Source organism: Podarcis filfolensis (assembly GCF_964270895.1).
Source record: "Podarcis filfolensis genome assembly, chromosome: 9".
In the NCBI taxonomy this organism is placed as follows: Eukaryota; Metazoa; Chordata; class Lepidosauria; order Squamata; family Lacertidae; genus Podarcis; species Podarcis filfolensis.
The window spans coordinates 56,626,495-56,643,180 of record NC_139610.1 but is presented as its reverse complement, the minus strand read 5'-3'; the positions used below and the strand labels follow the sequence as shown (position 1 = coordinate 56,643,180).

General features: G+C 43.1%; 1 protein-coding gene across 1 annotated transcript in view; it reads left to right on the top strand.

Moving 5' to 3' along the window:
* The first annotated feature begins 12,419 nt into the window (after positions 1–12,419).
* Positions 12,420–16,686, top strand: part of BANK1 (B cell scaffold protein with ankyrin repeats 1) — a 180,649-nt gene continuing 176,382 nt past the window's right edge. Inside the window, exon 1 of the mRNA XM_083571262.1 lies at positions 12,420–12,592. Within this exon, the coding sequence (XP_083427388.1) occupies positions 12,577–12,592 (16 nt within the window). The 5' untranslated portion in view covers positions 12,420–12,576. The remainder of the gene's footprint in view (positions 12,593–16,686) is intronic.

Sequence of the window (16,686 nt, the reverse complement as noted above, 5' to 3'; positions counted from 1 at the left end):
TGACCTTGGGCTAGTCACACTTCTTTGAAGTCTCTCAGCCCCACTCACTTCACAGAGTGTTTGTTGTGGGGGAGGAAGGGAAAGGAGAATGTCAGCCGCTTTGAGACTCCTTCAGGTAGTGATAAAGCAGGATATCAAATCCAAACTCTTCTTCTTCTTTCTGCAAACTCCACTTTTCAGCAGAGAGCTGTGCCTTTCCCTGCCTCAGGTAGGGCAGGTGGACATGGCTTGGCCCCAAAAGCCTAGTAGATCTAATTAGATTTGCTGGCTGGTGGTTGCCCACCACTTCTCTAACTGCTATGTCTATAACACCAGCATGGTTGTAGTCATGTCTTTCAGGTATCACCTTTGCCCAAGGGACCCTGCTTTCCAACCAAAATCAAATATCAGATCCAGCATGGCCTACTTTGCAGGAACCAAGAACTCTCAGTTTCTCTTTAATACCTTGAAAATATTAAATGCAAAGTAAAGTGAGCAGAGTATGGAAATATTTCTCTGGAGGAAGCCAGACCGTCATTCCATTACCCCTTTGCTCAGATTAAGTGGGGCAGGGGGTGAGGAGATAAATCTTTTAAATACCACCACAGTCATTTATCTGCATGATTTAGCAATCCCCAACAGATTTTCCTGTCAACAAGATACTGCATCTCAGCCGGGCGGCCTTTCCTAAGTGCAAAATACCCATGCAGATAAAGTCATGCAATTAAAATACAAAATTACACAACAGTGTTTGTATTAAATTCTGGTGGGGACACTTGCATTAGTTAGAACTTATCTTGCTTAAAGAGTTAAATGCTTCCATCATGAATCCCACACTACCAATAAAATTGGTAATGTGCACACATTCTGGAAGCCCCAGGTGATAATCTGATTATATAAACATGGCGAGTGCCAAAGAATATTAAACTGAAGCTCAGAGTTAATAAGTTTTTCAATTACCTTCTCATTTTTTGTTTTTGCTAGTCAAAGGTGCTGCTTCTATTATGTGGGGATCACAGTGCTTTAATAATAAGGCAACATAACTACTTTAAAATCTATTATGCTTGGAAATGTGTATTAAAAAAATCTCACCATTTAAAATATGTTGTTCGAGGTGAAACAAATTGGGGGTGTCGTGTGTGTGGAGTAACACATTATCATGTCTTCTTTAATATGAAAGAAAAATATATATTATTAAATTATGTTATATTTAGATCATTTATCCAACGATCACAAGGCAGTTTACAACATAAAAACACAAAATATATAATCCCCCGCTGCACAGATACAGTTTAAAAGGCCATAGATTATCTAATCAACCAATGATCTATTTGAAAGGAATGTTTTTGCCTGGAGAGCATTCCACAAATGGGGAGCCAACACAGAAAAGGCCCGCTCTTGTTTTCCACCCTCCAGACCTCTCATATAGCTCAGACAAACATTGCATCCCCCATCCTGCTACCAAGTGGCCTATGGGATGGAGACTTTCAGTAAAAGGACAGAAAAAGCACTTTATTGCCCTTCAGCTCTTCATTGCATGCCTGTTTGCCTCTGCATTAAGTGCCTAGCTCCTTCAGAGGTACCAGAGAGGGCAATCTGGGAACTGAGGCATTATGGGCCCAAGGAAGCCCTCCTGTCATTTGTGCTCATCAAGATCTGAGCCAAGTCCACTCACTCAGACCATCTCCCCTCACTGGCTTCTTTTGGTAGAACTCATCATGCATGATGGCAGCAGGGAGGAGTCTGTGGTTTCTGGTCAGTATCTAAACTAGTCTTCACTCTGCACAAACTCAAAAGAAAACAAGTTCTGCAACAAGAAGAGATGGATTCTGGAAGCTGCATACATTATTCAAATTCAGCCAACTTGAATGATTGTTCACAATTTTATGTGAGGGTTTACATGAAATACCCCATGGGTAGGCAAACTAAGGCCCAGGGGCCGCATCCGGCCCAATCACCTTCTAAATCCAGCCCGCGAACGGTCCGGGAATCAGCGTGTTTTTACATGAGTAGAATGTGTCCTTTTATTTAAAATGCATCTCTGGGTTATTTGTGGAGCACAGAAATTCGTTCATTTTCCCCCCAAAAAATATAGTCCAGCCCCCCACAATGTCTGAGAGACAGTGGACCGGCCCCCTGCTGAAAAAGTTTGCTGACTCCTGGAATACCCCCACCATGTAAGCTTGACCCTCCTTAATGGGCTCTCCAGGGCCTCATAACCAGAGGCAAAAGGGCTTCAAAATCCCTTCCTCCTCCTCCTCCTCCTCCTCCTCCTTCCTTCTTCTGCTTCTTCTTCCTCCTCTTCCTCTTCCTCCTCTTCCTCTTCCTCTTCCTGCTCCTCCATGCACTTTCACTAGCAGCTTTCCACCAAAACTGTTGGGAGGTCCTTCTTGGTCCCAGTGGTGAAGGAAGCCACTCAGGTGCCTGGGTCACCGCACCCAGGGGTGGGGTGAGCCCCCCATAGGGGTAGGGCTCACTGCGGGGCCTCTGGAGTCTGCCTGCCTCCTTCCACTCAGCCGCCCTACAGCTGGGGTGGGGGGGAGGCAGCGGGTGGACCCAGGAGAGAAGCATTGCTTGGGTGCGCTGCAGGCCCCATGGTGAGAGCCACCTGGCATTTTGTCACCCCCCTCAGTGGTGACACCCAGGGCGGTCTGCATCCACGGCACCCCCTTCCTCTGCCCCTACTTGGTCCATACCCCTCTTGACTTTAAATCTCTGCTGGTAGGCATCTCCAGTTCCTCCCCTTGCAAGACTTATTGAATATAGTGAGCCAAGAGACCTGGTCCTATGGCCACAGCGACAGGGCTGTATCTCCCTGTGACATCACACTTCCAGTTGGATTGGGAACAACTGGCTCCAAAGACTAAGGTATCTAGTACCTTTCACTGCAGTTCCTGGTTGCAATCTGTCAGAGGGATCAGTCCTGAGATACAGCCTGGGATTAGATGTTTTTTTTGGGGGGGGGGCTTTGGTAGAATTGCAGCAGACATACAGATTTGCTAATTCCTAATGTACCTTCTCGAAAAATGGTTTGAGTTGCTGTTTGGAGAAATGATTTGGCCTTTTCCCTTTTTTGTTGTTGCTTCCTGCCTTGATAATCTTGAACATTGCTTTCCATAAATTGGTCATTTTCTTATGGCCATTTGAGTCTTCCTCAACTTGGTGCCCACCCAATATTTTGGACGGCAATACATAGGCTGTCGGAGGCTGATGGGAGTTGCAATCCAAAACATCAGGAAGGCACCAGGTTAGCAAAGGCTGGGTTACTGATCTACTGATTATGACACTGGCTTTTCTGATAAAGTGGTACCTCTGGTTAAGAACTTAATTCGTTCTGGAGGTCCTCTCTTAACCTGAAACTATTCTTAACCTGAAGTACCACTTTAGCTAATGGGGCCTCCTGCTGCCGCACAATTTCTGTTCTCATCCTAAGTTAAAGTTCTTACCCCGAGGTACTACTTCTGGGTAAGCGGAGTTTGTAACCTGAAGCATTTCTAACCTGAGGTACCACTGTAATGTGTTCAATGAGAAAATGGCCACCTTATGGTACACACATACATTCTATCTACACTGTGAATTAGACATGGCAACATTTTCATCGTCTCTGAAAGGCTGCTTAGAACTTACAATGCATGTGCTTTTGTAAAGGAGGAAAATCTTTAATAGAAGTATTTTTTTAAAAAAATACCAACAACATAAAAGGAAATTGTGGCTGATTGGAGTTTGCAGGGTGTGCTTGCTTTGCAGCACATAGCTCTTTGATTTCACTTCACAAGCTTGACTGCCTAAAAGTAGAAGGCAATTTGGATAGTCTTCACCTGTTACACTCTTACACATAAGAAATGACCCAAATGACACCCATAGACCCCCCATCAAGCTGCATCTGCTTGAAGAGGGACAGGAAAAGAGAAAATACACCTCATTTTAAATGAATATTTTCTAAATGATGCAGTTTGAGAGAGTGCAGCATATAGGAAAAAGATAACTTGCAAAGATTTATTTCACAGTCAATCCATTGCTTCAGATACCTTGTAAATACTTACCTGGCCAGACTATCTCTGGCCCATGAGATTAGGCCCTAAACCCTTGATTTATTTCTTTTTATAAGCTTTTATATTGTTGTGTTATTAGCTTTAGGTCACATTTTCATTGTAATTGTTTGGTTTTATATCAGAGATTTAAAACCATTTAAGGCTTTTAAATGATTTAATTAATGCATTTATTTATTTACTTAATAAAATAGTGTTTGCATTTTAAATAAGCCCCTTTTCATTGAAAAGCCAAAACCTAGTGTCCCTCACTGTTTCAAAGGGATCAAGACATTCTCTTTGTGCTGAAATGCCGCCAGCAGTAATACATAAAATAGGGCTAGCTAGTGATCTTTCTGCACCCCAGCCCCACCCCCCACATCCCATTCTTGCCTCTATAACATTTGCCGGAGTGGCCTAGATATCTGGGTTTATTTTGAGCACAGATGAAGATCTTTAGTTTTTAATTAATAATACATAGCTGTAGAATCTGAAAGGCTATCTATAATTCATATATCGGTATCTCAGAAGAAGTCATTCATACATTATATATTCAGACAAGGCGGGGGGAAATCCTCTCTTTTATTTCAAGTTATTCTTTGGAATAAGGAACCGATTACGGTTTTATCGCAGGCCTTCCCTAAAACTAGAGCAGATTGACCTCCAAGTTTCACAGCTCTCGGTTGTGTCCACACAGACATTACAAAACCAGCAAGAAGTATATCGCAGCAAAAAAAGATAAATCTCCCGTCTGTGCTTGGAAGGCTCTCTGAACAACTTTCAAAAGGCTCACTTCAAATGCACAAGGGGCATGGAGAAGCTGTGCAGAGACAGGTGAGAAGAGTGAAAAATCAGAGCAGGGGTGGTTGGGGAACATTTTGCAGTCTAAGGGCTGAATTCCCTTCTGGGTGACCTTTTGAGGGCCACATGGCAGTGGTTGGTAGGGTCAGGAGAAAAACTGGGTCACGGTTGCTTTTATACAGTAGGTTCGCTTGTGTACATGCTTACCTCACCCTCTCAATCCTCCACCCAGGCAAGTAAGTGGTTTTCTTAGAGTTTCAGGACACATTCTAGCCAGGCAAAAGCACTTGGGTGTGAAGCAGAACCAGTGAGGTATGTGGTCTGGGCCGGACAGCAAAGCCTGGAGCATCCAAATGGGGCAAACTAGCTATTGGGGGGGGAGACCCTCCACTTAAGGATAGAACTACATTACTAATGTCACAGTTTGACCCTCTAAGGGAAGGGCTGTAGATCAGATGTAGAGCACATATTCTTCAGCAACTCGGTCTATGTCTGGAGGAACCTTGGAACGATTCCCATCTACAACCCTGGAGAGCCATTGGAGAATCAAAGTGTTGTTGTTGTTTAGTCGTGTCCGACTCTTCGTGACCCCATGGACCAGAGCACACCAGCCACTCCTGTCTTCCACTGCCTCCAGCAGTTTAGTCAAACTCATGCTGGTAGCTTCGAGAACACTGTCCAACCATCTTGTCCTCTGTCGTCCCCTTCTTCTTGTGTCCTCCATCTTTCCCAACATCAGGGTCTTTTCCAGGGAGTCTTCTCTTCTCATGAGGTGGCCAAAGTATTGGACCCTCAGCTTCAGGATCTGTCCTTCCGGTGAGCACTCAGGGCTGATTTCCTTCAGAATGTAGAGGTTTCATCTTCTTGCAGTCCATGGGACTCTGAAGAGTCTCTTCCAGCACCATAATTCAAAAGCATCAATTCTTCGGCGATCAGCCTTCTTTAAGGTCCAGCTCTCACTTCCATACATCACTACTGGGAAAACCATAGCTTTAACTATACGGACCTTTGTTGGCAAGGTGATGTCTCTGCTTTTTAAGATGCTGTCTAGCTTTGTCATTGCAAAGTAGGCAATACTGGTCTACAAAGACCTGTTATCTGACTCAATGCAAGGCAACTTCCTGCGCTTATTTAGAAATACGCAAGTTGTGAACAGGGTGAGTAGGAAGCCCAGGCCAACAAAAGTAGTCTTAAAAGCAGCAGACTTTCACAAAAAGTAACAGTGCGCAGACAACACCTCTCTTAGGCTACTTCTCGCCATCTAGCTGCAAAACCTCTTTCTACTTCACCGGACATATTCAAAGTTGCTGAACTCTTTCAGATCCCACCCAAAAACCACATGTGATATGTCCAGCAGCTAGCTGCTTACCATCAACCTTCAAGGGCAATTTAGTAGCAACCAAGTTGATAACATGGTCACTTGGCATAACACAATAATATTCCTCCATATTGCATCCTTGCTGAAAGACCCCCTGCTTAGTATTTTCTGGGCAAGTAAATCCTTAGCGTATATCATTGTATACCATAGCAGAAGTGACTTGATAGCATTTATGTTTTCACAATATTAATGCCTAAACCACAAAAAAGAAGAAGTGACAGCATTTGCTCACCTAGTGGGACATCTCACTTCTCTTTTCTTCCGCATCGCTGTTTCCTTGCAAATAGTTATGACTGTGTACCGTAAAAGGTTTTCACAGAGGCTGAAGACCATTGTGAGCCACACATACAGTGAGAGATTCCATAATGTGCTGCTAGCAGGTCAGTCACCACACAGAGCAGCGCAGTCCCACACTCAACAAGAAGAGCAAGACGAGGCCTACAGCAGTTGTCTCCTGACCCACGCACCACAACAGCAGCACACATTAATTAGGCTGGAAAGGAGGCAGAGGTATTTCAGCTTATTAGTATGTAAGAATCAATAGGTTCAAAGAGGCCTGACAAGAATTCAAGAGTCAAATATAGATTAGTGTCAAGACATCCGATACGGCTTCCTTGACTTCTTTGGGTATTCTGAGGTGTCTGGAACTTCTGCTTATCTGAGGTAAACTGATGAACAACCACAAAAAATATTCTCCTGCGCACCCTTTGTTTCTTTAGGCCAGTCCTAAAATTAGGCAGAGTGAGAAAGGGAAAGGGGTCCTTTCTCAGAGGGAAGCATTCTGGCGGAGGAGGCATGGGAAAATGTCTGTGTCACCATCACTACTTTTCCTGGGTGGTTAGTCATTCTTAAACATTTAAAGTTACTTTAAGTAACTTTTTTTTTGAAAAAGGTAGCACCATGTGAGTGGGGCCAGTCAGCTGGGTTCTTCCCACACAGTGGTTGCCCAACCAGGATCGTGGAAAATAAGAGTAGAGGATGGCCATGCCTATGTGATAGTTTCTCAAAAAGATTTCAGCAGCATTGTGGATGAAAGCACAGAAAATATCAATTCCCACACTACTGTTGTAGTGGGCACCACCACTGTTTAGAATGGGAGTGAAATCTACTTTGAATTAGGAGCCCAGTACTCCCTACTTTAAGCAAGAGAGGGAGATGGGGCATTTCCCACAGATTTTCAGGGATAAATAAGAGTTGCATGTTCTGTTTTTGTCTGTAAGTGTCTTTACTTGCTAAGAGGAACCTCCCTCAATCTCTAGCCAGCCACAGACAAACCAAATGAAAGAAAGAAAAAGTTAACATTCTGGATCGACACAATTGCTTTACCTGCAAGTGGAGGCATCATGTCTTATCTTTCTTTGTTCTGCCTGATCAGTGAATAGTTCGCATTCCCCTGGTCCACTTCAAGTCTATGTAGCTGTCAAAGCAACATCTTGACTTTTACTCATATGACAGGTTTGGGCACGTTGATGAGGGCTTCCCAGTTGCCATAACCTTTGCTTCCTTCCCTAAGGTCATTCACAGAATACGATATATGTTTTTGCTGTGCGAGCTGTACAAGATTATTGGGCTCTCAAGCATGTCACTTATGCTATGTATGTATTTAAGGTCAGAAGAGACCACAGAAATATTTATTTATGGCAACTCTCTAAATGAAGATTGCAACATTTCCTTACTTTTCCACATCCTCAGTGCAGAAGAGATGAAAACAAGAGGTTGGTTTGCTTACTTAAATTTTCTCACAGTCTATTTTTAATCTTGTTTTGGAATCCTTGAATTGCCCCAAATTCATGTTTTGTTGGTGGCTCTCTATTTATTTCTGCAAAGTGCCATGCTTGCTGATGGCATATAGGCCATCACGTGGACTAATTAGGACTAATTAGTGTAATGCCTTGGTAGGATGGATGGGTAGGAAGAAGCATGAAGCTGGCAGAATCGGCTGGGGTTCTCAACATGGAAGATCACAGGCAGGATTTAATATCTGGCCCAAAGAGAGAACTTCAAAAAACCCAGCCAGAACAGCAAACAACCTTTTCAGCAGCAATAGGTCAGAGTGGGTCATGCAGTATACAGTATATCCTCCTGACTGCTTCTAAGGTCAAGCCTGCATACTGCTATAAGCAACCAGGAAACTATGTTGCTACCAAGATCTCATCTTCCTTCGCTCCCCTTCATTCCCCTCCCCACCAACTTGACCAGAGCTTGTCCTGACAGCAAGCAGAATAACTTGCTACATTTTGTATATGGTGGTCAGAAAGGTATAACTGGCAGAAACTATTACTGGCACATGTCCCACTCTGCAAGCACAGTGAATTATACCCTGGAAGGATCTTAATTCATGGTGATCTACATGTGGCTTTCTATTTGTGTCTTCCATGCAGAAATGTTTTGTGCTAAGCAGCAGCAGCAGCAGCTCTCAGTTTGGCCCTGGCAGCTAATGGCAAACAAAAATGCTGGAATGCAGCCAATTCAACCAACCCCACCCACCCAATATGCCAGCATCTATTTTATAGGTAGCCTCTGCCCTCTCACTACTGCTGCTCTCTCCCTAACTTAAGTTCAGACCAAAAGGTGTGGCAGAATCAGCAGGGGATGGCGCGGTGTGGTTGCGCTGCCCACCTGGCCTCCATCTGACTGAGTTGCTGCTTCATACTGGGGCAGAAAGGAGGAGTGCAGTGGCAGCACAGTCAGCAGACTGCAAACACGCTGCTCCTGCCATTACGATTGCACCATGTCGACCACCATACCTTTCTCCAACCTGATATGGCGCAATGAGTCAGCCGGATGAAGGTCAGGTGAGTGGCAACACCCGACCACACCATCCACTGCTTGGAAAGATCACATGCCCTCGGAGATCCCTGCTCTCACCAGGGAGCACCCATTACTCCTCACAATTGCCCTAATAACAAAAAGAACAATAGCGGTTAGCACCCTGCTTTGCCAGTTTTCCAAATATTCAGCCCAAGTCTGAAATGCCTATTTGTGTTTAAGGGGAATCACATGATCATAACAAGAGAGGAACTGAACTAGGCTTCAAGGAATGAACTATAGAGTTGATAACCATGTTATGTAACTGTTATGTACTGAGTTGAATAGGATCCAAACTGCAGCAGTCTGAAGAATGTATAACTTGCTGTTAAAATGGAATACGCAGGGTGAAACGGTTAGATCTGCTATGATTAAATGGGCACAAGATATTGGTCATAACATTATGTTTGCTGACTGGGAACAGTTGTGGACCACCGGTATGAAATTTACGGCATGTAATGCCTTAAGAGAGAATATTATGAAAATGATGTACAGGTGGTACATGACACCAGTCAAGCTTGTAAAAATTTATCATTTGCCCGATAATAAATGTTGGAAATGTAAAGAAAATGAAGGTACATTCTTTCACCTTTGGTGGACGTGCCCAAAGATTAAGGCTTTCTGGGAGATGATCTATAATGAAATGAAAAAGGTATTTAAATATACCTTCCTGAAGAAAGCAGAGGCCTTTCTCCTGGGCATAGTCGGCCAATTGGTGCCAAAGAAGGATAGAACTTTCTTTATGTATGCAACAACAGCAGCAAGAATACTTATTGCAAAGTATTGGAAGACACAAGAGCTACCCACCCTGGAAGAGTGGCAGATGAAGGTGACGGATTATATGGAATTGGCGGGAATGACTGGCAGAATCCGTGACCTGGGAGAAGAGTTGGTGGAAGAAGACTGGAAGAAATTTAAAGACTATCTTCAGAAATACTGTAAAATTAATGAATGTTAAAATGATGTTGGATTGAAAATAAGTGGCATTAGCAACAAAGTTAATAAGAATATGCAAAAATGAATTGATAATGGATGAAAATATAGAGTTATAATATGTTAAGATACAGAGTTAAGATAAACGAAAGAGGGTAAGGATTTGCTGATTTGATTATTTAAATGGGAATACAAAAAGGGGAGGTGTGAGGAGGCCAAGGAAATAAGTTAATGAGTTCAAAGTTACAAAAAACGGATTTGTTTTTAATTCTTTTTTAGCTATTTGTCTTTTGTCTTTTGTATTTTTATTCCTTTTTTTTCTTTTTTATGTATTTTTCTATGTTCTTTTTTTGTATCTTTTTCTTTTTATATGACCTTTCTTCATTTTGTAAACTTATGTTTTTGTAAAACTTCAATAAATATCTTTTTTTTAAAAAAAACAAACTGCAGCAGTCTGATTGGTCCTAGAACAATAGGATTCAGAATGCAGCAGTCTGATTGGTCCTAGAACAATGCAGCAGTATGATTGGTTGGGAGGAACCACCCAATCATGCTCCAGATAGAAGTGAATCCACAACCTGATTGGCTTACAGTAGAATTCCGGAATTAGCCAATCATGTGCAGCCCATTGTGTAAATAATGTATATAAAGCAGATACTTTGAGGGGACTTTCATTCATTCCTCCTCACCACTATGAGCTGAATAAAGAGCATGAAATCACTTTGCGACTCTGAGTATATTTCAGTAACAATCTAATTATTAGATGCAGTGGATTCCTGTCATCTTCTAATTCTATCATAATTCTACTGAAAGAAACTCTTTTGTCTGTCTGGTGTGATCTATTCCTTATACACCTAGCTTGCCTCTAACTAATGATTTTGCATTCCCCACTCCCTGCGCAGTTGCTCCATACTTCTTCAACGGTTAGCTCCATTCCCTGCTGCAATGGAAAAACAAAACCTAAAGCAAATTGAGAGAACAAATATGCCATCCTGAGAAGGTGTTGGGAACCTTTTGCTCTCCCATCAACCCAACAAGCATGGCCAAATGGCCTGGGATTGTGGTAATTGTAGTTCAGCAACAGCTGGAGCATCAAAGGTTCCCAACACCTGCTTAAAAGGAAACAAGGTCCGCTGAACTCAGTGGGACTTACTGCTAAGTGACACTTAGGACTGGGCTATAGAGGCACAGTTGGCTGTAAAATTAGATCATTTCAGCTGCAAACCCAAAGGCCTAAAACTTCAGGGTCTTCAATCATGCAGTCAGTACCTACATATATACTGTCTGCCTGGCAGTTGGCTTCATTTACACATCGCACTGGACATAATATTCCAAGGGCAATTGCACTATAGTTTTGTACAATGGCATTCTGATATTGGCAGTTTTATTCTCAGATCCTTTCTTAATGAAACCACTTAATTCTTAGCACATATAAAATGTGAGGAGGAGGTCTTGCTTCAGGTATACATATGTGGGAGCAAGAGCTGCAGTAGTCCTATGCCTGATCCTTCCTCACACCAGTGCATCTTTAACCCATTGTTGATAATGCCTGGTAGTGGCTCTTTTAGGTTTTCAGCCCATTTCCATCTCTACCTGGAGATAATAGGGATTCAACCTGGATAAAAAAAGCAGATGCGTTACCAGTGATCCAGGGCCCTTCCCCTATACAGAAGCAATATGCTTCCTAGAAGCTGATTTCTTAAGCGTATATCTCCTCTATTCCCATTTCAACATAGTGAATTAATATAAGGCATAATAGCCTGGAGGTGCTAAATCATTATGATTTTGAACACCTTCTAAGGCAGAGCATTAAAATTGCATGGCTGAGATAAAGATCCTTTTCTACAGGAGGGAAGACGTCCAAAGTCCCATTCAGTCTTTGTGCTCCTTAAAATGTTTTGAATAATGTAACATGTTGAATTTCTGGGATTAATGAAACCCGTAACCTGTAACCTAGATGATGATCACATTAGCCTTCACTGACCTTGCGCCCTGTAGAAGTTTTGGTCTACAGCTTCCATCATCCTTGAGCACTAGCCATGCTGACTGGGGCTGATGGAAGTTGCTGTTGGCATCTGTCTATCTGTCTCGGGAGACAATGGAGTGCAACTCCAGGGGCGAAGTCAAACCGCTGTGTTAACAGCACCAAAGTGACCTCCTCGGGGTGCAAGCCTGTGTGTGTGGAGGTCCTGGGCTGCCCAGGCAACAAGACCTCCCTCTCGGTCTCTTTGAAGTGGTCCAAAGGAAAGCAGAGCAATACGTTTTGCACCAACTTGGCCGTAGGATTTGCTGAAAAGAGGCATACAATGTGCCGTCCAACTGCCAGCAATGATGGTTGTCACAAATATACATATTTGTACATCCTTGATATGGGCGTTGGGAGGAGGCCCAGCAAACCAACAGTGTGTGAGGCTCTGCAGTGAAGCAAACTTCCCCTTGTGGAGTCAAGCCGGGGGTAGACTGTGAGGAAGTGAAGTGCCGGTGATAGGAGCTGCATCAGTTCAGTTTCTGTACCCTGTACTTAGTGGAGAAACCTCATAGCAAGCCTTTCCAGGCATCTTCTTTGGCAGAGCTGCTCTGGGTCTGCTTCTGCCTCCACCTGCTCTTCAAAGAGGGAGGGATAAGGTCTCACCCCCCACGGGGACAACGATGGCTGCCAATTCAGGTGGGTGCTGCTGCTAGTGCAATATAAGCCTATGCATTGAGATGGAGGGGAGGCAATGTTTACTAGGAAGTACATCCCATTGAATTCAGTGGTACTTGCTTCCAATAAAACTTGCTTCCAATAAAATATTTTCCAGATAGTATTATTCTTCATGGTTTCCAGGAATAGATATATTTATCAATTTCTGTTCCCTCCATTTCTCATTTTCTCAATCTCAGCTTCAGTTATCTACGTTTATGCAGCAATTTGTGAATTTTGCTTATGAAAATTCACCAGCATTTTTGTGTGAATTTCTTCCAATCAACACGTACACAATTTCACCTGATATAAAGCTTTTAAAAATGTTAGTTTTACTAATGTATGCATTTATGTGCACTCTTTAAACTAGTTTTATGCATTTATGCATTTTTTTACACACTATGTGGCTGGAGAACAGCAGTGTAAATTTCAAAGCACGGCAGTGTTTGGTTGGCATCTTGTTTCAGAAAGTGTGAATTAAGTTCCCCTTTAAATGTGAACTTAATCAAATTTCTCCTCCATCCCTAAGTACCTGAACCTCGCTCCATGGTGGGGTGGGGTGGGGTGCGGGGAGAGGACGCTCCTCTGGACTTTCCAGTAAGGAAAATAGTGATGGAGATACTACCCCTGCTGGTACCTTCTCCGGGAAAATCAGAGGCTCACTATGTCAGGTTCCTACTGGAAGACCGGACAAATGCTAGAACATTAGCAGTGGCAAAGTTTTTATCGGTGGTTGCAAGAATCCTTATATTCCTTATATTCTAAACAAAATGCTTGTTTAACCTGGAGGTAGGCTGTATGAATTGTGTATTGTTTTGTAATTATTTGTTGGGTCTCTGGACAATAATAAAGATTGATTGATTGATTGATTGATTGATTGATTGATGGTGATAAAGGCATTAGATTAATGCCGTTTGGAGGTATAATTTGGCTTCCTGAGAGCTACCGGCTGCCCCTACTGTATGTGCCCAACCTAGAAATACAAGAGGTGTCAAGGTGGAGTTGGGAAATAAATAAATCACTGACCCTCCATCCATCACTCCAATCTCATAGTGGTCCTCCAAAGAAAATGCACTGGTGACGATGACATTAAAGACAGAAGTTGGAAGAGAAAGGACAAAAAGGGGACAGCTGTGATGCCAAGAGATAATAACCTCTGCCAGATATTTTCCAATACTGTAGTCCTTTTCTGGTTTGCACATTTTCTTGGCAGTTTAAACATATGTATTTAAAAATGTATTCTTAAGAGAAAAAAACACACACACATAATAAAACACACTTTTAAAAAAGTATTTTGAGTTCTTTTTCAAAAAGGCAGATGATTGTGGATATGGAAGAAATGGAAAGATGGGTGGAAATTTTGAAAATGACACAGGTAGGAAACAGATTCACCCATCACCAGTAAATTCAGAGTACTTGAAGAAATTTTCCACATTTTTGGCACTATGAGTGCAATAATGACTGGAAGTGAATTGGACAGAGATGATTAAGGTGCTGATGTTAAGCTGAGATTTGGCCAATTTGCTAGCTCCTCAGACACTTAGTGAATAGTTCTGACAGGATCCATTTTGCCTATTTAGTGCTCTCTGTGCACCACAGACCAGTCTTCACAAACTGGTCTCCTCTAGATATTTTTACTACAACTCCCATCAGGCCTAGCCAGCATAGCTGTGCTGGCTGGGGCAGATGGGAGTTGTTGTCCAAAACTTCTAGAGGGCACCAAGTTTTTGCTGAAGGCTTCCATAGAGGTTGTGGCAACAGCTAAATATGTTCTCCTTTCCCAGGCCAAAAACCTAAGGCCAAAGAGACCTCACACCTGCATTAGACTGTGCTAGATTGTTAGCAGTAAGTCATCTCTTTCCCTTCTTTGCTCTGGAGGTGAAATGGTGTCTTGGACACCTGAAATATATATTGATGGGACACACTCAACTTTTGTGATTGTTGTTTGCTTTGAACTTTTTTGTGTTGCATTTTAAATGATTGACATTCACTCTGGGTGGGTAAGACAGGTTAATAATAATAATAATAATAATAATAATAATAATAATAATGTTACCCATGTATCCATTTTGACTGTGCTACAATCAACATTGCAAGGCAGTCTTGCGTACAAGCACCCCAAAGTACAATGATCACAGTGTTCCACATTTTCAAAACCACAATTCAGGACATAGTAATTTGCATTCTTACTAAATGTGAATCCTTTCAGTTTCAAAAATGTTCATGTGATGTACCTTTTCAGTGACACTGTAGCCACAAGGGAACTGCTTTCCCATAAGCAGCTATTCTGCTGTACAAGTGTGATATTTTAAAAACTGAGTCATGTGGCGGAGGCCAATTGTTTGGATATTCTTCATAGAAAAAGAATCTCCATCATTCTGTAATTAGCAATTCTGTTCAACATCCGGTAGCCTGTAGGTTCAGCCCAGACAGTCAATAAGATCCAGATTCCAATAGTCAATTGGGCTCCTCGAGAGACGACAGAGCATTAGGCTCCAAGTAAGAGGCCTGCCCAGGGGCGTAGGAAGGGGGGTGCGGGGGTGCGGTTTGCCCCGGGTGCCACCCTGACGGGGGGTGACAAAATGGCCGGTGGCACTGACTGCAGGGCCTGTAGCACACACGAGCCACACATCTCAGAACCCACAGGCTCCGCACTGTCCGCTGGCTGCCTCCCCCCCAGCTGTAGGGCGGTTGAGGGCCCACAGCGCATCCTGTCCCTCCCTAAGGGTGCCCATAGGGATGGCACGGGGCACGGGGCACCCATAGGGAAGGCACAGGCCCCAGGTGCCCCAAAGGCTTCCTCCACCGCTGGGCCGGCCACTTTTTGAAAGAGGTGGAGCCTGAGAGCGGGTTCTCAATGTCAAGGCATCAAAGACTTTAGTCTGGTCTGAAGCATTACCAGAGCCAGTTGCTCACTGGCAGGTCTCCTTGCTGTTCTGTGCCCAGTGCACTCTTCTTCAAGAACTGAAGAGGCTAGGATCACATTTTAAGGGCTCTTGAATGAAGCTCAAGGGCAACTTTTTGAAATGTGAAAGTGACACTTGCCCTGTGCTTTTTGACTGTCCCTCGAGCACCCCCTTTAAATGGGAGATATACATTCCTTGGCTTTTAGTTGGAGTTATTTACTGATCATGCTTCAGCCATTTAACTTTAAAACCCCCTCCACAAGCCTCAGAATGATAGGGCAGGCAACGTTGTCCTTGGCTTTGTGCCAGGTCATTGTCCCAAGAATTTGGCTCTTTGGCTCCTTTATCAACAGGGATCCTTGAAAGTTATCTGGAATGAAGTCATCAGAATTAACCTTTCAGCAAAAGAGTTATAACAGAAGGCTTTTAAAAGAGAATACTTTCATTAAGTAGGCAGTCTCTAAGGACAAATGGCTATAATGTTTCCTTAAACTAAATGAATGTAACTGGCATTAATGAATAACAGTGTGACTTTAACCTAAAGTGAGTATTATTGCACATTTATAGTGCAGAAGAATGAGTTATTTGTCCCCGGGCTGAGTCTGTCCAGTCCAGCCACCAGACTTGAAATAGGCAATCATCACATGAATGCAAAACACAGTTGCCTTTCTCACTTACTTCTAAGGCTGAGACAATGTCTCTAAAAAAACTGTGTGGGAAAGGCCTCATTGCCTATGACTTGGATGGGCACACTCGTTTCTGTTCATAGCTTTTGAGGATTTTTGAGCGCTTCAAAAACCCGGGAAACCCTGTCCATTAATCAGAGGCAATATATTCAGATAAGTTCTCAATACCTTCAAGAAATGCATGCAAGGGCTCATGGGCTTGCACAAGCTAAGCCTGTCCCTCTAGGTGCTATGGTCATCCTCTTCTTGCCACACATTTGGCACATGTGAGGGGGGACTCTGTGTAGGGGTGTTCCAATGTGTGTTTGTAAAATTCTTGCCCATAAGAAATCTAAGATCTGCCCTGATGTATCAAAACATGCATAGAGGTCCTTCTGATGCATGCTAAATGTGACACTGGCAGGGCCCATGATCCCCTCATATCTTTGGGGAAGCCTCTGAAACCCCCTACATGACAATGATGTCCCCATGACATCATTTTCCA